Source organism: Semicossyphus pulcher, unplaced genomic scaffold (assembly GCF_022749685.1).
Source record: "Semicossyphus pulcher isolate SPU_LCO1_2020_fin unplaced genomic scaffold, fSemPul1.0.p SCAF_8, whole genome shotgun sequence".
NCBI classification, from domain to species: domain Eukaryota; kingdom Metazoa; phylum Chordata; class Actinopteri; order Labriformes; family Labridae; genus Semicossyphus; species Semicossyphus pulcher.
Window position 1 is genome coordinate 12,432,470 of NW_027211759.1, and position 25,773 is coordinate 12,458,242.

General features: G+C 42.4%; 1 protein-coding gene across 1 annotated transcript; it reads left to right on the forward strand.

Annotated features, from left to right (window-relative positions):
* The first annotated feature begins 466 nt into the window (after nucleotides 1–466).
* On the forward strand, nucleotides 467–24,319 carry cd82b (CD82 molecule b). The gene is made up of 9 exons (XM_069686241.1): nucleotides 467–573; nucleotides 5,373–5,445; nucleotides 6,633–6,705; nucleotides 12,350–12,474; nucleotides 13,806–13,880; nucleotides 16,449–16,547; nucleotides 18,807–18,980; nucleotides 20,789–20,872; nucleotides 22,448–24,319. The coding sequence occupies exons 2-9, from the start codon at nucleotides 5,383–5,385 to the stop codon at nucleotides 22,523–22,525; spliced, it is 771 nt and encodes a 256-aa protein (XP_069542342.1). The 5' UTR covers nucleotides 467–573; nucleotides 5,373–5,382; the 3' UTR covers nucleotides 22,526–24,319.
* The last annotated feature ends 1,454 nt before the right edge of the window (nucleotides 24,320–25,773 follow it).

Here is a 25,773-nt window from a genome sequence, read left to right on the forward strand (position 1 = left end):
GCATTGTGGTCGACTGCAGCTGCAACCACATGAGAAGTCTCTTGAACATCCTTTTAAGAACTGGGACTACTACTGTTGATTGCCGCTAATACTTCTACTACAAGTGATAGCGTGCCTGTCATGTAAGCAAAAATGAGTTTACTATGTTCTGCACTAAGATGTAAAACAATGACAGGCAGAACTTTGTCAATTTTGACTGATTATTTTCAGCCTCTGATTGTCTGATTTTATAATGATGGATGAAAAATACTATGAACAGCCTGCCATTTTGAGAGAATGGCATAACTATTGTGTAAAAGTTTTGCTGCAAATTACTAAAAAAATGAAAATGCACGTGTGTGGCATCTAAGAGAAAGAAGGGTTGTTGGGCTTGTCAGGGCAGGAGAGGGTTAAAAATAAGTAAGCATGTCTGCAGCACGGTAGGGGTGTGAACACTAACCCACACACACACATGCAGATAGACAGACATGCACAGTTCTTGTTTCTCAACATAGACAGTTTAGTCACACAGCAGGCAGGACAGAAGACGGCAGGAGACCGAATTACCTGTTACCACCTTTGGAGAAAAAGACAGTAAGTTTTAGAGTTATCTGTTCATGGATCATGTAACCAACGTTAGCTAGCATTTATACAAGATTAGCTACGACAATGTGTTAAGTTCTGTTGTCATCAAGTTAGTCGCCATCTGCTTCGACTTTAGAAAACTTATTGCGAAGCACCAGAAAAGCCGTTAATGATACGACTTATACTAAATTATACTTAACATTGTAACTGAAAATACGTCACAGTAGTTAGTTAGCTTCGTAGGCTGAAGAAACGCCCGTTTAATGTTGACGCGGATGTAATAAACGTTAAGAGAACGTTACATTAAGTATTTGTAATGATTAACCGACGTAAAGTTATTTGTTTTTAACTATCGATAAGGTGTTGGATGTCCCCGAAAAGTGTTACAATAGCTCAATTTAAGTCCATTCATCCTCTAGTGTTAGTGAAAGAGAGAATGCATTTATAAAGTGGACTGTAAGGTAGAAAATTGGCTGCCATGGTGGCGTCTGTAACTTTGTAACTGTCGGTGTAATGCCTAAATATGGTGTATGGTATTGGTATTCGGATTTGTGTTTTAGGTTATATTGTGATATTTCGATGCTGTTGGAAACAAAGGGTCCAAAGGATTAGCTTTACTTTGATTTGTCAGGCATTTGGGAAAAAAAGTGTTATGCTATTATTTATCTTGATTGAAATATTAGCCCACTTTGGGAATTAACAGTGCACAAGGATAACTGTTATTACTGCATCATAGGTGCCTTTGTCTCAGCTTGACAGTGTTTTTTAGCCTCTCTTTAGGTTTCCCTAAATTTGAGCTGCACAGATGCATTCATGTGGCAGAACTGTAAAGCAGCAATGAGCAACATCCCTTACAACAGAGCTCTTTTGAAGCTTTTAAGCAATATTGTGGTTTTCAAGCAGAAATTCATATCTCAGAAGGCACACCCAGTGATGAAATCAACATTTATTCTTAGTCACTGTCTAAAAATTAATCTATTATTCAGCTGTTCTGTAGAAGTTGGTTTTTGGTGAAATGTTCCTGTCGGCCCATGTGATGTTGCACAGTAAAGCACTATAGGAGGGTGGTTTGATGACGTTCAGGAAACCACAGCTTGTTCTATTGAAGCTCCTGATGGCAAACAAATTGGGATTTAAGAGGTTAATAGAGTGTTATTTGCATAACTTTAAAGCTTTTTTTTTTCTGTAGTTTACCCCAGCAGAAAAAAGTCCCTGTTGCTAAGAGCTGACGTTGTCATAGCATTACCAAAAATGTTTTTCCTTTTTTTTTTTGTTTTGCATCATAAATACAAACACAGAACATTTTGGAGCTAAAACATCATTTAGTTTTTTAGCCTTTGGTAACTTGTAGAAGCTAATTATGTAGGTAGACATAATCATTAAATACATAATCAGCAGGGCCAAAACCAGTCTTGCTCTTTTTAGCCATGTTACATGACATGTTACCACAGAAGCTTCGTCATTTCCTCTGGATGGTGCAAAGATACCTGGCATTGTACCACTTATGGGGATTTCACCATTTTATGTCATACACTTTGTAAGGGTCCCATCAATGCAATGGGGAATTCCCTGCTTTGCATAGAATCTGTCGATGCTTATTGACTCATGATGCAAATTATCTAATGAACCATTGTCTAGACAGCAGATGTTGCATTACCAAAATGAATGAAAACCTTATTTAGACGTCTGGAAATATATGTTTAGGAAAGAAGTTCTCCCTTTTTGAACCAAAAAAAAGTCAGTTTAGTCTTTAAAATGCCACTGTAGACAGTAGGCTATATGTACAGAGGGTTAAACCACATAGCTGCAGATGTCAGAGCAGGATTCTGGCGTGGTATTAAGGGCTTTAGTACCATGATGGTGCAGGCAGGTTCATGCCAGCCTCACAGATGTGTAAATGGGTCATGTATGATTATAATAGGAGTTGGTGGGAGATGGAAGGTTGGCACATCGCCTGACTTTTTGTGTGCCACACAAGGCCGTAGCTGATCCATGCTGGGTCCATTACCAAAACAGTCGATGCCATCTGCCACTAATGCTGTTTTCGTAATCAAGTCTGCACCCCGTGCATCTGTAGAGGCTCTTTGTATGATAAACAAAAATGTTTTCATTTGAGTATCTCCGTTAGACCTCACACACTTTTACATGAAATCTGTCCACACATGGTGCCAAACCACAGTGAGGGAAATTCAGGGTACAAAGTTAAAAAAAAAATGACTGGAAGAGGTCACAGAGTTTGGGAATCTCAGGTGACTCATTTGCAGCTTTTTTTAAGCCTGTCCTGCACACGGTTTTCACACCTTAAACCTGAGCGTACTTTTCTGTCGTGCCATTTCAGATGAATACACTGTCTTGTGATTTTGGCCACATTATGAATACTAGCTGCTATAAAAGGTTATAATGGCACTGCTACTTGGACTCTCCATTTGGCTCTGCTTTCAGTTTCCATTGCACTTTCCAATTCTGATTTTTACTGTGGAACAGATTTGTCATTCACTTTCAGGGAGCCCAGTGCGTTTCGGTTTGTCTAGATAGGTTCTGTGTATGTACGGTCTGGTTTGGCTTTGCTGCAAATCTCAGTCGAGCCACCCCGCTTCTCCAGAATGAATTGTGCCTAGCCAATGGGCCCGTTTAATTTGTTGTTTGAGGGATATAATAAGTAACACTGAGGCATTGTTGGAAATTGTTCTCAGATGGACGCGGCTCAGTCAACAAACAATGGTTGTCATAACTAAGCCGTTTTTAATCTTCACTGCTGTTCACTATCTAGACATAAAGACCAGCAATCTCCTTTAAGGATTAAGTTCTTTGCAGGGTATCTGGTGTGTGATTTAGTGTTTGTACTGTGCCCAGTTTTGTAAACATGATGTTGTGTTGGCATCTATCGAGTACATTTAATAGCAGAGTATAGGTGGTTGGTGTTTTTTAGCAGGCCTTCTTTACAGATTGTGTTTACATAAAGCCAAACATCCAGCAGCGTGTGATCCATCCTAAAAATATACAATATATTTATTTGTCCTGACATTTAATAATCTATTTAACTAATGCTTATATGTTGGTTCCAAACAGTTCATCCTTAATCTCAGTGTTTTATTCAAGTGACACAGTAGTTCGGGAAACTTGCAAACAGACACCCTGATGGTATTTGTAGTCTGGTTTCTTTTTTTAAACACCCTGTTTCATATTTGAATAAGGCTGTAATCCTGTTGTTGATGCATATTTAGAAAAGAGGCGGCTTGGCTACTGTGGCTTTGTACTTGCGTGACACATCACTAACCGACTGGAGGGGAGGATAAAAGTTTGGCGGTTAGATGCGGCTGAGAGACGTCAGCAAAATATAAACACTGTATTATTTACGTATTTTTAAGTAAGTTTCCGTTGCAACTCAAAAGTTATGTAACTGGTTATACAATATATTATTCAATGGAGGTTAGAAGTTATGGTTTGCATAGTAAAACTAGTGCTCTGCTGTAACATCCTCTTCATTTTTAGAGCCACTTTCTTGAAGGAGTTCTAGCCTTATATTAAGTAATAATACACAATGAACTAAAGGTCATGGGTTTTTCCTCTCAAAAGAAGTACCTTAAAATAGAACTAAGTACACACCATTATAGTCCCAGTCATCGGGAAGAACCTACAGTTTTAGTGTAAAAGAGACAGGCAGAGGAGAGCAGCTTGTCATCTGATACATGGGGAGTTGTCTTTGTAGGATATTTTCAGACTCCTCAAATAACCACAATGGCTAGTTGTATTTTCAGTTCTCCCAGTGAAGAAAAAAAAGGTCTGGATGTGGTAAATATTTTCTTTGGACTCTTGAGAGCCTGGGCTGAATCATGCTGCCAGAGAGCGTCCCTACTGTACTGTATGAGCCGCGCTGGTCTGGCCTACAGGTGTTTCCTCGTGGGGAAAATGTTACTCACAGAGGAGCCGCTCAATGCAGTCATATGTGTTGGCTTGTGCGCTCAGATGTACATGTGTGAACAGGGGAAAACACAAATGTGAATGAGTAAGGAGTGATCGTAAAACAATGCAGATGTCAGGGTATCATGACCACACTTACATGTGAGACGGATACAGTTCTCAGCTCGCTTCAAGGGGCCTGTTGTCTGCTGTGTGGTTGTATAACATCAGCCCGTCCTATTGAATATCTCTGGATAGGGTTTTAAATAGGCTTCTTCTATTGTGGCTGTAAAACAGTTTGTAACTAAGCTTGATGCTGGGAGTAAACACGATTGTACATCAGCCTAGTTCCCTTCTGTTTGTGATAACAATAGCATGCCTAACCACATGCTGTCATGGTCTGTCCACACATGACCTCACCCCTCTCTGTGGTGGTCTTCCCTCCAGTCTGTCTCACCAGGGTGGTTCCTCTTGTTTGTCAAGAATAAAACTATATTCGCTTTCAAAAGCATACAGTTCTTTCATAAAACATAGCATTTAAAGACAACAGGCCAAGTGGCGTCTTGTAAAAGTGGAGATTAGAGCAGATTGGGCTGTTTAAGACTGGAGAAAAGTGGCTCTTGAAAAAACGAATTAGGCTGAAGTTGTTGCTTTGAAGATTAAAGCTGTGTTGAATCAGGAGCCTGATGTGAATGTCCCGTGTCCTCGTCTGTTCCTCACTTTTATTCTGCTTCGACAAGACCGTCTCAAGGCTAGCTTCGGCTCGTCTTTGTTTTCTCTTGTTGCATCTTTTGTCCATCTTGTGTTTATCTTCTCTTTTTTATCTCTCACACCCACGCTTCATTGTGATATAACCATCTGGTGTTTAATTTTAACCATTGGATTGTGTTTACTTCTCTCTTCTCCAGAAACGCAGCCATGGGGAAAGGATGCATCGCAGTCACCAAGTACTTTCTATTCCTCTTCAACCTCCTTTTCTTCGTAAGTAATCTCAAGTCTTCATCGCTGCTCGACGGCTGTGCGTCACATGACTTCACTTTTGTCAGCACCTCTGCCTTAGGTACAAATAAAGGTAGCTATGCTCCCTCAGCTGAATAAGACACTTACGACCCACAGAAAGATGTCTGATGCCTTTCAACAGCAGTTTGCATTTGAGTAAGCGTCCTTATCCAAATAGCACCAGAGATTAGCGCAGATACGTAGGGAAATTACGCCTATGACTCTGCCTGGGGTGACAGACTCAGCACAGCTAGGTCTAAACATCAGCAGATGGCTTCTGGTCGTTTCCTCTTCTCTCACACCCGCCTGTCCAGGAGTTGATATTACCCCAGACTCTTAAAAATGACTCTGCGAGGATGTCCAGACCTTTCCAATGAGACTGCGGCTGTAAACCTGACGCAGACCTTTTGATGTGAACACTCGACTGGTGTCTAATCGGAAGCGTGTGTGTGTCTGTGTCGGTGTTTGTCCGTGTGGACAGATTAGACTATAGCTGAGAGGCTAGGGGGAAGCCAGGAAGTGGTGGGCTAATAATGGCTGCCGCGAGCTGAACAGTCCCTCTAAATGAACCGCTCGCAACCAGAACTTTAATGACTGTTGTGGGGTTGGGGAGGTGTGGCGCGTCCAAGGGGGGAAGCTGGTGAAAGAGCCTCTCATCTACGGATTTTGCCCCCATTTCAGTGCCCCACGACGTCTAAACAAGGGCCCTCGTAATTACATAGAAGTTCTGCACTTCATAACCTCATTACAAGGGTACATAAGGTAAAACTGCTCGTTTTCTGAGGCTTTCAGACGCCAGTGACAAAATGTTCCAGTCTAGAAGTGATCGTTATTCTCATCACTGATTGTCTTGACCCAGTTGTTCTTACTTAACAACGTTCAGTTTGATGTTCGGAGCGAGGACGACCGGTTGATCTGTTAATGGCTTTGCGTTAATTGTGAGAAACAGCAGCAAGTGGGTCTCTCAGTCGTCTCCACATGCTCTTTTATTGCGCACGTAGCTGCGAGAGAAAGAGACGAGCAGAAGAGCTGATTAATCCCAGATGTGACAGACTGTGGGAGCATTAACAAGGCCCTCTGTTTAAGACACAGCAGCACAGATTTTGTGTTTCACTTTTGTTTAAGAGTTTCGTTCTGATTCTCTGTTATCTGTTATTTCCCCTCCTCAGATCTTCGGAGCATTGATCATGGGCTTCGGCCTGTGGGTCCTCTTTGATAACCAGAGCTTCATTGCTGTTCTACGTAAGTGATGTAACATGCACACACACACACACATGCAGTCCTGCTGCCACATCCTTTAGTGATAACACTGACGTCAACAAACATGCAGCACTTTGACCCGTTCAGCTGGTTTGAGCGGTGTAGAAATAGAAATAGAGATTGGACTGAAACCTCTGTCCTCCTCCGCATAGATTATGTGAACTCTCAAGGGACTACAAAGGGGATGCTCCCACCGAACCAAAAATGTGACTCACTGAGAAACTTAATGACTTCCTCAGCCGTTTAAAAGCTGCTTTCATACAGAAACACACTGATAGACCCATCTGTGGAGGTCCATGGGAGTAGGTTAGTCAGGGGTGGTAAATTCTCCTGATTATCAGGGCTTCTCAAGTTGTTTTATCTTTAGTTGGGAAATAGCAGCTTTTATTCCCCCTCAGTTTCCACACAGAGTTACTTTGAGCTCCCCAGATGGCAGACGCGCCACAGATACAATCTCCCACCTGCACAGATGTTGTTGCTGATCTCATTCTCTGACGCTGCCTGCTGAAAAAGAAACCATGCCTCAAACTGGCATTCCCCCGAAGAGTCCGAGTTATCAGGAATGTCATAAACAGCACTGTGTCTAACTTAGGTTATCTAATGCTGAGACACCAGAGAAAGCACAATGAAAGCCAGTCCCTGCCTCGCTGGAGAGAACGGGGAACCACGGATGGAAACTCTTAGTAGCCATAAATCTTGTTATAAATGCTTTCAGTGTATTCATCCCAGATGGAGCTCAGCCGAGGGAAGGTTTCTTCCAACGTCGGCCTGTAACGAAGAATTCTTTCTATTTATTATCTGGCCAGTGCTGGAAGTCAAATATAGTGTTTCTTTCAATATGACTGTGAAACTTCTTTCCTGTTTGAGATGAGCTTAGGACAAGGGTTGCAGAGCAGGCAAAATTTCACAACCTGTATTCGAGCTAAAACCATCAATTGATCGATCGATTAATCGTTCAAGTCTAGGCAAAAACGTCTAAATGTTTGGAAGGGAATCAGCAGATAAATAAACGGTGGAAATAACTAAGTCGAACTTTTAAAGCTTGTGTTTGCAGTCCATAACTACGACCTTTTCTTTGTTGAGAAAGGCCAGCCTCCGAGGGCCGGGCAGAGCTCCAGAAATCTATATTTGGGCTGTGGGTCGGCGCTGCTTTGACTAATGAGTTACGAAAAGGCTGCATTTGTGACGAAGACCATCCAAAGCTGACCTTGTGTCCTTAACTAGTCCCGCTGAGTCTCGTCTTCCTCTGGCTCATATTTCAGCTCTCGAGGTCTCTCATTGCTCGGGGGGGGAATCACCACAAGGTTATTATTGAGCCGAGTTCGCTTATCTCCAGAACATAAAGGCCGTACAGCATCCATCATCCCTGCCAGGACTATTGTTATCATAATCCAGCTGTTCCTCCAGAGATAGCAGAGATCCTGCTTCACTGATACCCTGAGGATATCCCTTCCTCTGTGGGGCTCGATGACCTCCTCTCCTCCGTGTATTTGTGTTCCCTGTACCCGGGATGGGTCAGCCTCGACTCCTGCTGGATTCCTAACCTCGCTGTAAACCTCTTACCACCCTGTAGAGGAAGAAAAACCAATGCTGCAGGCAACTGCTGTTTATTGACTCTGTGCGCTCCCCTCAGAAGTTGTACCACTGCCTGACCATAAACAGGATCTGTGTGTTTTCAGTTTCCATTCTTTATGCGTTGTATTAATAGAGGCCTCTGCAGATGTCCCAGTGACTTCAGGCAGGGGACCTTTGGGAATGTTTTGCTTTCAGTTCCCTCTCTTCTTCTCAGTTAAAAGGGCATCTTACCGTCAATGAACGCCCCTCTGTAACAATACAGTGCTGTTAAATGTTTACCCCCAGGGATATGATGCCTTGAGTTTATCCTGCTGGCACTTGCCAAAACACAGCTTGTCTTATGTTTAAACAAAAGTAAGCCTTGGAAGGAGGTCTGTGAGCCAAGGAGCGCAGCAAAAGCACAGTTTGGAAATATGCAGCTGTATGAGCCAGAAACTTTCCAAAGTCGTGAACAGAGCTCACTTGCTTGGAAAAAGATTTTTCTTTGGGTCGCTTACACTCATCAGAAAGTTCTTCTACTTATGTTAACATCTGAAATCTGTATATAACTTTCTTCTATAGAAGTGTGTCTCTGGTCATGTTTACAGAACGGCCCGTAACACCAAACAGTCCCTCCTCTCTCTGCAGCCTTCATGAACGGGCGCTATAATTCTGCCTCTTGAAATGGAAAGTTCCACGGAAACCACCAGAGGAACTATTTTAGAATATCTTACAGAGACCTACATGGAAACACGCCATAGTACACAGCAAACGGCGCAGCAACGCATGCTTACTTCAGGAAAAAGTGTATGTGAAATGACCACAGAACACAGATGCTATATCGCTTCCCAGCAGGACAGTTGTTAAGTACGACTTTGATACACCTGCCAGAGGAAACACCTCACTAAAAAGTCCCCCTGCTCCTGTTTCATTAACAACTGATTCTACGTGATGTAAGAGGAAAAGAGTTATTACCGTAACATGCCAAGAATATCAGAAAAATTAAAACTAAAGAGGTGCTCACAGCGGAAAACTGCTTTGAGGTTGTGTTCGTGCAGCATGACGTTTCCTCTAACTCCAGGGTTTATGTTTTTACTGGAACAAGTGTTCGTTTAATCAGCGGGCTGCATGGAAACCACACACAAGCATTAATCTAAACTATACTTCCTGTAATTAATAATAACAGAAAACTGTATCCCGATCCACATGGCGCAGAACATAATATTTCGAAGGCCACTTATTTTATTATGTTGCTTTAATGTGCCACAAGTGCAGTGAAATAGCTCTGCTGCTGTAAGGGGAATCGTAGTGTAGCAGAAGGACGCCTCACGCAGCCGCAGGTGATCGCTCCAACTGGTGTCACTGCTTTCTAATTGCTACGTATTGATCTGTTTTGCTATAAACAAGACGCTCATCTGTCTCTTGCATGCACTGGTTTAGAAGCACTCATGTCCAATGTGCTGTGTTGCTCTCACACACTCTCAGCCGTCACTGTGCCTTCTGCTTAAAACCGTTTCATTCATCAAATTCTTCAGGTAATTCCTGTTTTTACAGAACCTGCGGACATCTGTTGCTTATGGTTGTGTGTGTCTGTGTGTTTGCGTGTGTGTTAGTCAGACTGAAATAACTCACTTGAACACAGTGCTGGATATAGTACATACAGTACGCTTGTCTGCCTCCCTTTAAATGCTACCCTGTAGCCACATAAGCACTCTGCACATGTTGACCAAAGTACTTTTAGCTTTCAATTATTGTCAAACCACCACAACATACGGCGCTCTGAGACGCATGTAGAGTCAGCCGTGTACACGCATGTAATGACGTCCTTGTGCAAGTGTGTATTTTGTGTCTGTATTATTAAACGTAAGTATACTTATTTTTAAGTAAAGCACTAAATTGGATGTACATGAGGTTTATATTTTTTGTTGGCTTCAACCATCAATTATTTACATCATTGATTAAGTCCTGTTATTTTCCCTAATTCATCAGATCTCCTGTTTTCATCATAGTAACAGTCCAAAACCCAAAGATTGAGTTTACCGTCATGAAACAGAGAAGTAGAAAATCGTCACAGAGGCAAAGTGCTTTAAGTGCTTATCTCAAAGCGTTCAGATTCGTTCTCTTTGGTGGCACCTATGGCGACAAACGGCATCTGCACTTCCCAGATATCCAGACAGTGCTGCATGTGTGACGTCCACGGTTGGCTCCGGTTGTAACTCTTGATTTTCCTCGCTGACGGTCGCTTTCCTTTTTAGACTGTTTGCCTTCATCTGAGCGTCGAATTTGTTTCTTTTTCTTTGGATTTTCACTTTGAAGTTGTATCTGTAGTCATCCATCTTTTCTTTGTTTGTTCAGCCATAGTAGATTACTGTTTACTCGCAACAGAGACCGGAAAAGCAGCCGCTTAGCTCCGCCTACCCTCTCTGGCAGACCAGCCACTGCTGGCTGATGGAGAACGCATCACTAACTGGGCGCCGCTTGTGATTCTTTCCACCATAGTACTATATACTGCAAATGCAAAGGCTTTCATCAGCGGGCCATAGGCTCAATCACCATTGTGTTACCTCATTCGGCGATAGAGAGTGACTTAACAGACATTTATTTAAATGAAAATCTTAGAGATTATGACTTTAAACTAGATGAGCTTGAAAAAGGAGTGCTTACAAAGTTTGTGTTTGTTTATTCGAATTGTTCAACTCTAGATTACAACTCTAGAGGAGGGTGGTCTATTGGCTGAGTGGTTAAAACTCAAATACCTGCAATGCCCTGCTTCAATTCCAACTGTGTCTACACAATAAACTGTCAGTTAAAGGCAAAAAAAATCCAAACACAAAATGAATGTTGTACACATAAAACCTTTTAAATAAATAAATCAGTTGTGTGACAGTGAAACATCTGAAGGTTTCGGTCTTGATGTAAAAAACCTCTTCAGGTTTGCGTGCGTATCAAAGTGTCCTTGTTTACTCTAAGAAGTAGGGCATGGTAGGAAAATGCTACCGCCGCCCTATAGATTTCTTTATTTATCTCCGGGATAATGAAACAGCCTGCATCCTGTGATTATAAGTGTACGTGATGAAGTATATAAAGACTGAGCAGGTCTGCAGGGAGTGTTCTGTAAGTAGCTTGTCTTCTATATGTTTGGACAAATGCTGGCTCACTGGTGTACAGTAATTACGTTTAACGCAGTACAGTTGTACTTGGAAAGTGTTTTAACAGCTCATGTAATAATTTATTTCCATTCTACATCTGCCAGAGTTTATGCATGAAGTATCAGTAGCTTATATGATGAGGAAACTTGGAATGACTGCAGTGCATCCAAGCCAAGAAACTGCCTTGCATTATATTCATCGAGCAGCGGCGGAGGAGCTGCTGTGCTCTGTCTGCTTCCTCGCTAGAATGGATGGCAGTGAGTTATCTGATAGCGCTGCCTGCTTTCTGCTTGGCCCGGGAAATCTTTTAGGAGTTGGAGCCATTTCACAGAGCTCAGTGCCTGGCTTCATCTGCAGACCGAGCTCTGACTCTCTGGAGCTCCTCCCGCCCAGATAACACACAGTCACACGCTGGCTCCGGTTTATCTCCTCTCCAACCTTCCAATCTTCCATTTCAGTGCCTCCTCCTCCTCCTTCTCCTGCCGGAGCTCTCCTCGCTCTGCATACCAGAGAGGGAAATCAATTAATCTCGCTACACGTTGACTTGTCTTGGTCTGACTCTCTCTGGTGGCCTATTAAAATAATCTTTTGTGGGAAGAAAAGCACCAGAGTGAATTCAGAGAAGGCACTGTGAATCATCTTTGGCTTGCTGGGATCATCCATAAGAAAATGGTTTTGCATCTGAACGATGCCGTCCTCTGAGCTGCTTTTGTTTGCAGGCGCGCTCTCTGTGGTTAAATTAGATAAACGAGAGTGCTGTCTTTATTCTAGCATGAAAAATCCTGTGTGTCACTGCATTTAGAGCTTTGACCCGAGTTTAACCCAATATAACTGTTGCTACATGTTAGCAGCAATCACATACGTTTGTTCTCAGGTAAATACTTGTGTGTTTCCTAATGTCTGTTTATGTCTGTTTTCTCCAGAGGAATCATCAGACACGGTGAAAGTGGCTTCCTACATCCTCATCGGAGTGGGCTCCTTGTCAATGGCCATGGGCTTCTTCGGCTGCATAGGAGCCATCTATGAAATCCGTTGTCTGCTCGGTCTGGTGAGTAGTTGCATTCACTTTAAGCTTCAGCGCTAACATGCTACAGCGTGGTTTCCGACATGGGGTTAAAACTCTAATCACGGCTGGATAAGAAGGTTAATAACTAAATGTGGAAGTGGAAACTCATGTTTGATGTGAGGATGTGACCACAGTCATATGACAGAGAAAATAAATAGGCTTGAGTCTCTAATAAAGGCATCAAATGTTCCAAAATAAAACTGTTTCTCAGGAGTGTTTACCTCTCTAATCAACCAGCAAAGCTTGTGCTTGCCTATTTAAAGTTATTTTTCTCTCTAAATGCACCTGTTTGTGATCCCACGCTTGGCTAAGAACACATGATAGATTCCTGCTGACAGCAAAGCCCTTCCTCATTTCTGCAGAGACACGCAGCATGTGTGGATTTGCAGAAGGTAGGAGGGAGTAAGAGGGGTGGGTTTGACGGGGATAAAGAAGCCACTGAGATGTAGAGGGGGTGCAACGCGGGTGAAGATGGGTGCATGACCTCTACGGCGTTAAACCTGCTCGGGGTTAACTGAAGCGCTGCTGTGACCTACTTCTCCCCGTGACAGTGACCAGCTGGCAAAGAGAGCCCCCCTCCCTCTTATCACACACACACACAAAATTTTTACTCTCAGGGAGGACATAATTTGTTTTAGCTCTACCTTTTCTCTCCTCCAACTGCTGAGGAAATATCTGTGTCTTTAGCTGCTAAATGTTACACTATGTTCAACAGCCTGTGGTTAACTTTGTCTGTCAGCTGTTTGGTGCGGAGCGGGTAGTGAGAACTGCGGGTGTCTTAGAGCTTATTTTCAGAGAACAGCTGCCTGTTGTGACCGAAAACGATGCTGTGAGAGTAAACCAAAGCAGTAGTGGTGGACCGAACAGAAAAACAGAACTTAAACACGCTATAAAAAGCTCTGCAAAGTTGTTCTCTGTAGCTGCATCGCTATTAGCAACCCCTTTAGGCCCTGTGTCCATATAGCCCCATCTGATTTGTTGCCTGAAAAAAAGCAGCGGCGACGACTCCAGCGCCTTGAAGAAAAGTTCAGACATTTTCAACGTGAAGCGCTCGGAGTGGCCGCACAAAAACACGCTGGGTGCCGCTGTCCTCATTGGGAACAATTGAAAAAAGCGCTGGTGAACAGAAAAGGGCGCTATGTGGACATGGGGCCGTACATTGTTTTTACAAACATACTTTTCATACATAAAGAGTTTCTTAAGTTTTCCGTCATTTGTGTAATAAAATATTTAATTTTCTGCAGTTTTAAGAGGGTTTTAAATGTTTTAATTGTAAATGTTGTTATAGTGACTTTTTCCTTTCATCCCAACAGTACTTCACCTGCCTCCTGCTCATCCTCATCGCCCAGGTCACCGCTGGAGTTCTCATTTACTTCCAAAGGGATCGGGTAAGACACCAACTCTCATTGACGTAATCTACAGTATGTTATTTCCATCTTCTTAGCTTTTCCCCTTTTTGTTTTCTGTCCTAATTTAATCGTCCTCCACCCGTTAACCCCTTCTTCCCGTGCCCTCCTCTTCCACTCACTTCTCCTCTGGCTGGTTCACCTGCAGCACACTGGGTATTTTTTTTTGTTTCTGCCGCTCCACAGCTGTGACTGGCTGCGTTTAGCTAAACCTGTTTTTGTAGTATGACAAATGGAAAGTGGCAGGATGTCGGTTTGTGAATTACGTGACGTCGGAAGCAGATGATCTAAAAGAGATGTGTGACTACTAGAGAGGAAGTAGCAAGAAGGCTCTTATACTGAAGTTTCCATTTCCATCTCAGTTCCCCCTGTGGGTGTGTGTGTGATCTAAGGAGAGGAGTAACAAATCCATGGTTAATAATTGTAGCTTAAGCCGCTGTCTAACACAAATTAGATTAGTATGGCTCACACTATCACAGCTAAGACATTCCCCAAGGGAGAGGAACCACTTCCTACTGAAGTCTTTGATGAAACAGTGCCCCCTACAGGCGGGATCCCCAGCTCACCAGAGTTGATAGACTATGTTTCAGCCTACTACCTCTATCCCTGACTGCTCTAAGGTTTAAAGCCTTTGAGAGACAGACAAACAGACAGACAGACAGGTAAATAAATAAGTCCCTGGGAAAACTTCAGTCATTAACACTTAGGGAAGGGCAGATCAGAAAACAAGTTAGACAGGTCACAACTAACCACATTTCACCACTGCTCACTGACAACCCTGTGTTACTCATTTTTAATATTTTAAGTAAACTTTGTGCGCCCTCGTGTTCCAGAAAAGTCTTTTACTTCTAGGGCTAAGTAAAGTATTGAAAACCTGCTGGATTATTTCAAGAAGCATTACAAAGCTCAAAATCAGGATTGTTTAGATGAACTCATTTTGGAAATCTCAGATGACAGCAACAGTAGTTTTTTACCTTTTATGACGGTTAACTAGGGCTGCACCATTATGACCAAAGTGATGATCATGATCATTTTGATCAATATTGAGATTATTAATCTTACTTTTTTTTTTTGTATAGTTCTTCACATTTTTAAAAAATGCTGCATTTTGTGCCACATTCCGGCTCATGTACAAATTTTACATCCAACTAAGACTTAAAAATTGGTTCTTTACCTGAATTTGGTGCATCTTAGCAAAATAAAAATAAAATAGTGTTTTTTCAGTCTGTCTCTGGGAGTTTGGGGGGTCACGCTTTACAGCTTCACTGTTATGGACAAGGACGGGGAGTAGCCACGTTATTCCTTGTTGAAGCAGACACAGGTCTCATGACGTCATGAAGCATATTATTTTTTTCGTGCTTCAAAACAACAACGTTTCGGGGGATTTCTGTTCCAGATATTTGACTTTTGTTTCTCCCGACCGCTCTCTGTTGTTTACTCTTCCACTCTAAACTGCCGCTGCAAGGTAGGCGCTCATGACATGATGTGCCAGCTCCCGCAAACCTCTCGATCGCCCCCCTGGGGCGAGTGGCTGTTAGTTTTGGGGAGCGCTTGATTTGATATGCAGCAGAGTTTTCTACGTGTGGAGCACGCATTTTAAACGTCAATATCACCTTCAATCATGTTTATTTAATTGTGGGAAGACAAAATCGTGATGGGGATTAATATTTGATTCATTCAGAATCAGAATCAGAAATACTTTATTCATCCCGGGGGGGAAATTCAGGAGCGAATTGTGCAGCCCTACGCTAAACAGATTATTTTTGGTTTGTGCACAGGCGTAGTTATTTTGGGCTTCTGGAAAAATATTTTTCAACATGTTCTGACTTTTTATAGACCAAGAAATAATCAATTAAACAAGAAAATAACAGACTAACCAACAATGAATGTTGCAGCTCTAGTAACGACAATAAAACCGAGGTAGGGTGATAATAATAGGGCCAGCCTAAATAACAGAACCAGCCGCGTGTGCTTGTGGAGGGAGTGTTGTGTTTGAACACACCGACCACTCGGACCGGTTTGACTCCCTGAACGTGGTCATTCCCTCCTAAGACACAAACAAACCTTTCTCTTGATCACACTCGTAGCCCTCAGGATAGGTGGACTGTTGTCGCCCTTTTCAGCTGTTAGCCCTGCAGCGTGATTGTGTGTGTTCACGTGTGCGCTTTTGAGAGTGCGCTGTAGCCTGTAGATGTGCTCCCTGTGTTTAAGGCTCACCACAGAGCAGGGTGGTGCCCTTTCCCAGAATAGGGTGAGGCTCTCGCTCGGCTCCTGTGGAGCTCTGAAGATGCGTCGCTGCCACCGCTCTGTGGCCTTCACACACATAAACACAGAGACACGCTGCTGTTAAGCTGTGTTTGTGCAATGTTTCAGCCCAGCATGAGACCTCACAGGCCAATACCACCCGCAGTGTTTCCCTAAGAAAAATGAAGTTCATGCGTTGCTCGTAAATTAGAAAAAGATATAGTCGGGGTTTGTTTGTTTTTTCTCTCTTAACACTGTCTTTCTACTCCTTGCATTGCTGATATTGTGTTCTTGTGTCATTTGCAGTTGAAGTATGAGATGTCCAACATCATTAAGGGCATGATCATCAACTACACAGGCGAGAACAGGACCACAGAGCACACCTGGGACTACATTCAGAGGACGGTGAGTTCAGACACACACAACAGTCTGATATAGTCTTAACATAACATCCTGTCTGTGCTGACGATTAAAATAACAGTGAGAGTCCACGACACAGCCGAGAGTGATAAGAGTACACGCTACAGAACAAACATATATGGAGGTTGTATTATGCGTCTATTTTTAGGATGGGTGTCTATGGTGTGAATTGAGCTTTAAACCTTTCAGTACGTCTTAATAAAAAGCGTCTTACAAGGTTGACGTCACTCAAGGTTGAGAAGACCACTTCTTTCCTAACAAGGAAGTGGCAAACGCCTCAACCTGCTTTTATGACCCCACCTAAATGACTTCAAGCTGAATGGTATTTTTTTAACTTGACAGCATCACACTTTGGATAACCCACAGACCTCACTGTGAACTTTTTTCACTGGGGTTGTTCTAAGCTGAATGAGAAGTTACTGTCACTTTGAAGTCGATTTTAAGACTATTAAAATGTGTTCTGCTGTTTGGAGATAATGACAAATTAATCAAGAAAAGACAATAAGCACCGCCTTCTGGATGTAAGATCCAAGGCTACAGATTGAAGGCTCTGCGTGGATCAGAATAGTTAAAGAGTAAAAATCCACTAACGACATTTTTTGCCCCGGCAGCGCCCACGACCTTAATTTCAGAGCTCTTCTCACCGGCGCTTACTGTTGCTAGGTTACGAAAGTAAACACTTCTGCTAGCCCTTCTGCTTCCTTCGGTAGTGATCATTAAGTCTGTTTTAAATCGCTCTGTCTGCTTAATATTAGCTTTTATTCAAGGAAATTTGACGAAGAAAAAAAAACGATGGAAAGGAATCGTGTCCTGGCGTTACCCCCGAAGAAACGAAAGCATTAGCTTCTCCTCTGCCATTGTTGTTGACACAGTTGATATCTGAAGTCCCGCCCCTTCTTGTTTTTGATTGGTTGGTGAGGGAAAAGTGACATTGACAAGCGTGGCGCAATCCAAAAGTTGAACTGTGTTCAACACAGAGGTCGTGAACAAAAAACAGCTGACGCCGAGGGCGTTTTTGCACTGAGGACGCTGAGCGCGTAAAACGCTGAACTGCGTTTGTTTTGTATTGAAGCCAGCAGCCAGCGCAAAAAGCGCTGTTAGGGCCTGATCACACAGAGCGTGTTGTAGCAGCTGGGGCTTTTTTGTAGTTGTTTTCAATGAGAGGGACACTTTTTGCGTGCTGCTTTTGCGTTGCAGAGCGCCGCACGTTTTTAACGAAACGCTCTGAGTGCCTCGAGTTGAAAAAACTTGAACTCAAAGCAGAAAAGCGCCCAACGTCATTGCCATTATTTTCTCATTGTCCTATCAGATTAATGCAGAGGTGGGCCTTCTGTCAGTTTACAACATAACGGTTAGGTTAATGACGGACAATGATTCGGTGGTTGCCTGAACAACCGTAGGCTTCAGCAGAAAAGGCAGCGCGATGCGCCTCGCATTTTACAGCCTGCAAAACGTACTCTGTCTGATCGGGACCTTAGAGGACACAGGCCAATAGTTAAATAGTTAAAGCAGAGCCAGCTGATCCATCATATAAGTAAGATGTTTTTACTATGCTAGAACTCATTTGGCTAATATGTCTTTAAATCCCTTTAAGTGTGACAACATCCCCACAATAGTAAAGACACCTCAAGCGAGCCCTTTCTGAAATTGAGGAGGAATTATCAAATCTTTCAGTTTCCATAAACCTTACACAGAAATGTGTTCATGAAAGGTTCATGAGGTAATGCATGCTCTGAGGAAACTCATTCACTCATGTTTTGAGCTGGCACCAGAAGTTTCCTTGTAGGATGTCTAAGACACGTAAAACTGAAACTCTTTGCACAATCAGACCCTGAAAGGATATGTGAGAAAATGTTTTGTTCTTTTTGCTTTTAAAGTAACTGAATCATTAATCTAATCAGTCCTTTGCAAATAAGAGGGCGTCTGAAGCAAGCTGGAGTCAGAGTGTCCCATACTCTTATCAAATTTATGCATTTTCTTCACTATCTGCTTCCTCCTCGCTCTCTCTCTTTCCTGCCAAACCTCTTTCCCCAAAACAGCAGCCAAGAAGAGGCCGACCTCTAACACCACAACAGGAATGCTCATTTACTGAGCCGATGGATTTTCTAGTCATTCCTTCATCTTGTGTTTTATATATAAAAATGTCTCTGCTTACTTTTGTTTGTCCTTTTTACTCCATCCTCTGCTCTTTCTCTTCATCTCCTTATATTTGACTAACACCCTCCCTCTCTGTCACCTCACCAGATGAAGTGCTGTGGATGGACCAGCCCGGGCAACTGGTCTGAGAACATACTGATCAAGAACAGCACCCAGAACCTCTACTCATGTTCGTGCCGCAATTCTTCCCTGCCCGGCACGGAGAGAAGGGACGTAGGGCTGTGTGAGCACCTGTCCACAGATCTACCCATTCATGAAACGGTACATAACACTTACATCTGCAGGTCTGTTTCAGCACCAATCATGGAATTTACTGATGAAGCCCACAGCTGTTTATCCAGCTTTGTTTGAGAGTAACATAATTCTGCAATCGGTTGTGAAATATCTCCCAGTGTGCCTCCTGGGTTCTTGATTCATGCGGTCGCTCACTCACTCAGGCACCGTGTGAAACTGCTGCTCAGAGCAGCTGCAGTTCAGCCTGCAGCTTCAGCCGGCAGCCTCGCTGTGCTGAACCAACTGCTTTTTTTGAGAAGGGACTTTTCCCTGCCTCTGTTTTTGCTCTGCTGCCAGAGCTTTAATTTTGGTTGATGATGAGGCATGTCATTTTGGCTTCACGGACAAGTTGGATGTCACTTAATTTAGTTGTTTTTCTTTCTTCACAATATCTTTATGTGATACTTAAAAAGGGGACATAAAGTCATTGTAGTGTATTTGTGTAATGTGTTCTTTTGTTAGCTTAACATTTTCTGTTTCATCAGCAACAATTGCAGCATCGACAAGTCAGTGAGTCTCAGAAAGTCTTTGAAAATCTTTGAATTACACTTTTAAATCCACCTTGCAGAGGTGGGAGAAATGAAAGATCTTTTACTTCAGTAAAAATAGCATTATGATTACATTGAAACTTTCTATGCAAAGGGAATGTCCTCATTTCAAAATACTACTTAAAGGTGTAATCTCGAAGATCTCAGTTTCGTTCTCTTTGGCGGCACCTGTGGTGATAAACGGTAATTGCTGGAGCACACTTCCCAGATATCCAGACAGTGTTGCATGTGTGACGTCCACGGTTGGCTCCAGTTGTAACTCTTTTTTATTTACTTTATTCTCCTCGCTTTCCTTTTTAGACCGTTTGCTTCATCTGAGCGTCGAGTTTGTTTCTTTTTCTTTGGATTTTCAGTTATTTTTGAAGTTGTATCTGTAGTCATCGATCTTTTCTTTGTTTGTTCAAAATCTTCAAGATTATTACTTTAATTTACTTAAAGTACCAAAATTGACAAATGGCATACACCCATGAAATAATATGATGCACGATGCATGATGAAAGAAGTGTTTTATATTGTTAAACGTATCCATGTATTAGATCATGTAAAATAAATGTACATTTCCCTGTCAAATGTAGAGGAGTCAAAGGAATTGAACTCGTGTACAAGTCCTCGAAGATGTGACTACTCTATCAAAGAAAAAGGACAGTAAATGAGTTGGGTAAACTTTCTCCGTCACGTTGAGCCTCCTTGATTACCTGTCAGTGTGAAATTTAAACGCCCCCCAGCCCACTGAGGTTTACACAAAGGGAGACATTCTTGGTGAACGCAAACAGAGAAAAGTCTAACAGTGCTGCACACCTGCATTGTTCTGTTATACGTTACATCCTTAATCATTACATAAGTCACTTTGAGTCCTGTTCTGTAACTCCAGCTGCCAGCTCCGTGTGGCACTGCGTTCTCTCTTTAATCAGCACCGTGAACACAAACTGAGGCGTGTTGTTTGTGCTGTGAGATTTGATCAAACACCAGGAGAGCTCCATTGTTCTGCTGCTCGGTCTGCGTGTTTCAGAAACTTTTCTCTCCCGCTCTCTCTCTCTGTACCATTTTACTCAGCTCAGCTCCGCCGTGTTATTCTTCCCCTCGCTGACTCGGTCCAAAGCCAACAGTTGTGTTTTGAAAAGGCTCAGTTCATGTCCGGCCGGGATCACGTACACATTCATCTCTCCTCTGAATGTTGGCCTGCAACCCCCCTCTTTCCATGTCTTTCTTAACCTCTGTTTCTCTCTCTCTCTCTGTTCTTTCCTCCAGGGCTGTATGACCAGCGTGGAGAAATGGCTCTTGGACAATTGTGGAGTTATTCTGGGAATCTGTGTCGGAGTGGCAGTCGTGGAGGTATCTATCTCTCCCCCACATTGACTGTAAAGGATGAATTCTGTCTGTTTTAAAACCTCAGCATGCTGGAGGAGAGCAGCCATGATAAAAATGCATTCTGAGTTTAGTTGAAGCAAATAAAGGCTTCATCAGTCTAGGTGTTAAAGGACATTTCAATATTTTGAAAGAGTTAATTGAGATGATAAATACCTCTTTCATGTATGATTAGTTTTTATTTTGAAATAATAACATGTCAATAAGTGATTTTAAAAAGCACTGGTAGACGGTTAGTCGTCTTCCAGTCTTCATGCTAAGCTAAGCTAATGGTCCCCTGGCTCTATCTTTATATACAACAGAAATTAGCTTCGTATCTGTCATGTCTTAAAAAAAACTCTTGGCTTTTTTGTATTTTTCCTAAAACTATTCATATGACAAAATCCAAACATTATCCTCTAAAGTTAGAACACAATCATGATTCAGTGTTGTCGTCTCCTTTCTGACATATGGCGTAAGGATGTGAAGGACAAAAATAGCAGCAGTAAATGTACACTTACAGGACCAAATCACCAGCTAGGCTTGTCAAAACCTTGCCTACTGTTATACGCCTTTCACTCCTAAATTTAGTGTGTTGACGCAGGTTTTTCAGTCCCGGGAAGACCCACTTATAGATGCCGATTGTCTCTATTCCCATTGCCAGTGGAATATCCTCCTGTCGGCCTCTTTTATGCTGCATCACTGTCTGACGACACAAACGGGCCCAAAACAGGGTTAGCGAACAGAGAGGATATTACGATGGTTAGGTCTTTATTGTCTCTATTACTCATTCAGTCTGTTTGTCAAACTCGGCGCCAACAAATTTGGAATGATGTTTGAGCGCTGCTTGGACGGAGACGGGCGGAATTTGTAGCTGAGATAACAAGGAGTCGCAGATGTTACAGACGAAGCATAGCATCGCGCCGGAAAGGGGGCGGAGACTAGCGTGTCGACCTGGGTTTTGTGTTCCCATCAATGCCGATCGAAGCCGAGCCGATAATTACCCGGGTCTACTGCAGAGTCATTTGACTCGGGTCTGAATGCCGATTGTAACCATTCCCACTAAGCAAAAAAGCGTGTGTTGACTAGCGTTAGCACGGTTTTTTTTTACCAGTGGCAAAGCGGCTTTAGTGTAGAGGAGGAGAGATTAAAGAAACAGGAAACTCTTAACTAGAGCTAGCACAAAAATAACAGGAACCTATTTCAACATCAACCACATCATATTCTTGCTCCAACTACCAAAATTTGGGGGTTTGATGCTTTTCTTTGTCTTATATGAGAGTGAAGTGTTTTTGTATTTTTAGTGTTGGTCAAACAAAACTAACAATGTGACATGCTGGAACTTAGGAACTTTGATGGGTATTATTTCACTATCTTCTGGCCTGTAATAGACCAAGCAATGGATGAAGCGAAAGAAGTACATACAACATACACATACAAGGAATTAGACTTGGTACAGAACAATAAACAGTACTGTTGCATTATGTGTCTTCATTACCCTTATGTTGAAATAAGTGCTTCGCTGGTCAGTTTTAACTAAGTCGACATCTCTATTTCCTCCAGCTCCTCGGGATGATCCTCTCCATGTGTCTGTGCAAGAGTGTCGTCCAGGAGGATTATACCAAAGTACCAAAGTACTGAAGACAGCTCCAGCTCCACACCGACACACAGATGGACGGACTCTTTCCTCTCTCTCCTCGTCTCACATTCTTATGAGCACACACGCAAATTAACACAGCTGTTTCCACCATTTGAGCTCCTCTCGCTCTGACAGCTGTGCAAATTTCTCACGCCCCACATGTCCGACAAACACACACACCTCTCTCACTCTAGTTTGACACACTTGTTGGACCCACGAGTAACCATTGTTGTCTTATCATGTCGTGTTTTTATAATGTTATTTGGTGGACGCCTGAGAAATTTGAGGTTTGATAACTATGCAAATGTATGTGTTGTTTTGTTTTCCTCTGCTGACCTCAATGAAGCGCTTAACATCGTAGTCGTGAGAGCACTTTAGTTACGTCTGGTGAGCGGAGAGTCGGAGGATCTTCTGACTCGGGTGCTTTGAGATGAGACGGGAGGGTGTGGGTGGTAGACGCTCTTGAGGCCACTTTGGGATCCTGCAGCTGGTATTTTTGGTGTAGAGGGTGGAGGAGAGGCCCAGCGCTGAGCCTGGGCAGGGCTGCTGCGGTGGAGGTTTTGGCTTCTTTCATCAGCTCCTTGTACCCAGTAGCCCTGATATTAACCTCCGTTTACACCCACCGCCACCACCTTCTCCTCCCTCCCGCTGATCATCCCTAAATCACGCCTCTGTCCTCCTCTCGGGTGTGTCTGACTGGTACCCAGTAGCTCTCCAAAATGACTAGTTTTGCATGAAGTAAGTGTGTGTATGATGTGTTGAGTGAGTATTTAGTTCTTTTTTTATATTCTCATGTCATCTGTCTTTTTTTTTTTACGACTGTATATATGAGTTAGGTGAGGGATTATGGCACTTTAGTGCTTGATCAGCGTTTTATATGGGAAAGCTGTCACCCACATGCTCTTGTTTTAAGAGTCCTATTGTTCCTCGTTTCCTGTTTATGATGTACAGAATGAATCGTCAGCACTATTTAGGTTTGAATCAGAGAAATCGTTCCCCTCAGAGTGAATCTGTCATCACTCTTGCGACTATATTTTTATTTCTTTAGCATAGCGGGATTTTGTTAACAGGCCAACACCTTATCTTTATTTAAGTCCCTCACACTTCCTTTTATTTTAAAAAGTCTTGTTTTTTTTAACTATCATAGCAGTAGCATATGAAAACGGCAGCTGTGAGACCACAATGTATTTTCCCCTTCCCGGCATGATTATTTTCCCAGAAGTCATTCTGTCTGGTTTATATTATCGGTAACAAGAGCAGAGAAACGTCGGCCCTGCAGCAGTGATTGCACATTTCAGGAGCCGCTCTGACCAGAAAATGACTCTCCATCGAGTCATGCTATCTTTGCTAGAAAATGTTAAAACAAAAATGGTGCTTTGAGTGTCCTCGTCCCACTTATCCATCTCGTCATCTCAGTCCTCCCACTTCATTTCAAACACACTATTACGGCTGAATTTATGGTTAATTTAGTGGATAGATTTGCACTTTTATGTGGTTGGTCGTTTTTTCCAGGCCATCTCACAGCAGTCATTTCAGATCATCATGCTGCCATTACACAAGAGGGCTGAAACCGGCCGTTAAAACAAAAACCAGCTGTCATAATTACACTCAGCCTCTTTTTTTACAACCTGACAAATTGAAACATTTATTTAACTTAATAAGAGATGAAGGCTTTTTATTGTGTGTTTATATATTTGTACACTTTTACAACAGAAATGTTAAGTAGAAAAAATATTTGTGGACTTGTAAGCCATGACATGTTTCTTTTTTTATGAATAACTATTAATAAATCTGAACCCACTAGAATCTGTTGCACACTTTTATGTTTTTATAACCTTAAAAATGGTGACGTTACTATTTTACTTTGTCCCTGTCAGTCATCAGTTGTTGTACCTAAAGCAACCAGAAGATGGCAGTATTTATTCAACAGTCTCACAAGCCCAGACAGAAATGTATGTGGAAAAGAGGAGGAACATTTTATGGTGCTTTAATTGCAAAAGGAAAGATTCTTCATCAGTGGATTAATTATGTTTTAAAAAGCTGATTTGTTAAAGGTTTAATTATGAGCTTCATGTCGATACTAAAGAAACTATTTCACTTCTTTCCCAGTTCTACACCTCAAAGCTAATTCTTCTTTTTCCTCTTCAAGTTAGTCTTTGTGTTCTCGACATAATTTAGTCTGACTGCCCTGTGGCTGGGCAGAACAAAGTGCTCCACATCCATTCATTCCTCTATGATAACAGGATTTCTCCTGCACTAAATACAAAAGAGCTCCTCTCATAAGTGCAATGAGTCTTATCAGGGAGACGGCGCCTCATGATGTCATGTCATGCCAGGAGCTAATATCTCACCGCTGACTCACCGGCACAGAGCGACACAATCACAGCGCCGACCCCTGCTGCCCTGATCCACTATTGTCTGAGACACTTAACCTCGGTGGGATGAGTACAGCTCGGTGTTCTCTCAGGAGGTTTCAAGTGACTCGGCAGAGACGCAGCTCATCAGGGAGCTCGGTCCATGCTCAGCGTTTCAAGAGCCTAACATCTACTTTTATTTAAAAACAAGATGTTGGACTCAAGTACAAGGACTGTGGGCTACATGAAGCAAATAACATGAATAAAAAGTGTCTGTAAACTAGAATAAAGCTCCTAAAAAAACAGGCAAGGTTTCAACTCTACCGGATCCTCATCAGGAAACTGCCAACATTACAGAGGACAAGATTTATGTTGGCACAGAACTGATCACATCCTGCTGACATCATATTCAAGTCATAGTTTAGTCACATTCAACAACACTTAAGATATAGCTGTATCATATTCCTGCCAATCACAGCATGCAGGGATATAAAAGAGATACAAACACAAGCTGCTCTTTCTGTTTTACACCTCTTCTGGCAGCGTTCTCACACCAAGAAGCTCTTGTGAAACCTTTGCAGATTTGTAATTCGTCATATTTTTTTAAGATTTTACATAATTATTGGAACATTAATGGTTGGGTTTCATCAAATACCTCATGAAAAGAAGTTTGATAATATTCACACAGCAGCAATTTTCCTCTCACGTCACATTCAGGGTGGGAAGCTCCGAACTGCTGTAGGTTGTGTACATGTAGGGGATCTGAAAAATTGTTTCACTGCTTTCTGATTGATCAGTAACTTAATACATGAGGAATAGAGAAAATGTATAGGGTCATCGAGCCAGTTTATAAAAATAAAACAATAGCTGTGTCCCAATTCAGGGGCTGCATCCTG

Bases quoted from the DNA above. Each gene is read 5' to 3' on its own strand.
- cd82b (XM_069686241.1), top strand. From the start codon at position 5,383: ATGGGGAAAGGATGCATCGCAGTCACCAAGTACTTTCTATTCCTCTTC. The intron at 13,881-16,448 runs GTAAGACACCAA...TGTCATTTGCAG, and splicing joins TTTACTTCCAAAGGGATCGG to TTGAAGTATGAGATGTCCAA. The intron at 18,981-20,788 runs GTACATAACACT...TCTTTCCTCCAG, and splicing joins ATCTACCCATTCATGAAACG to GGCTGTATGACCAGCGTGGA.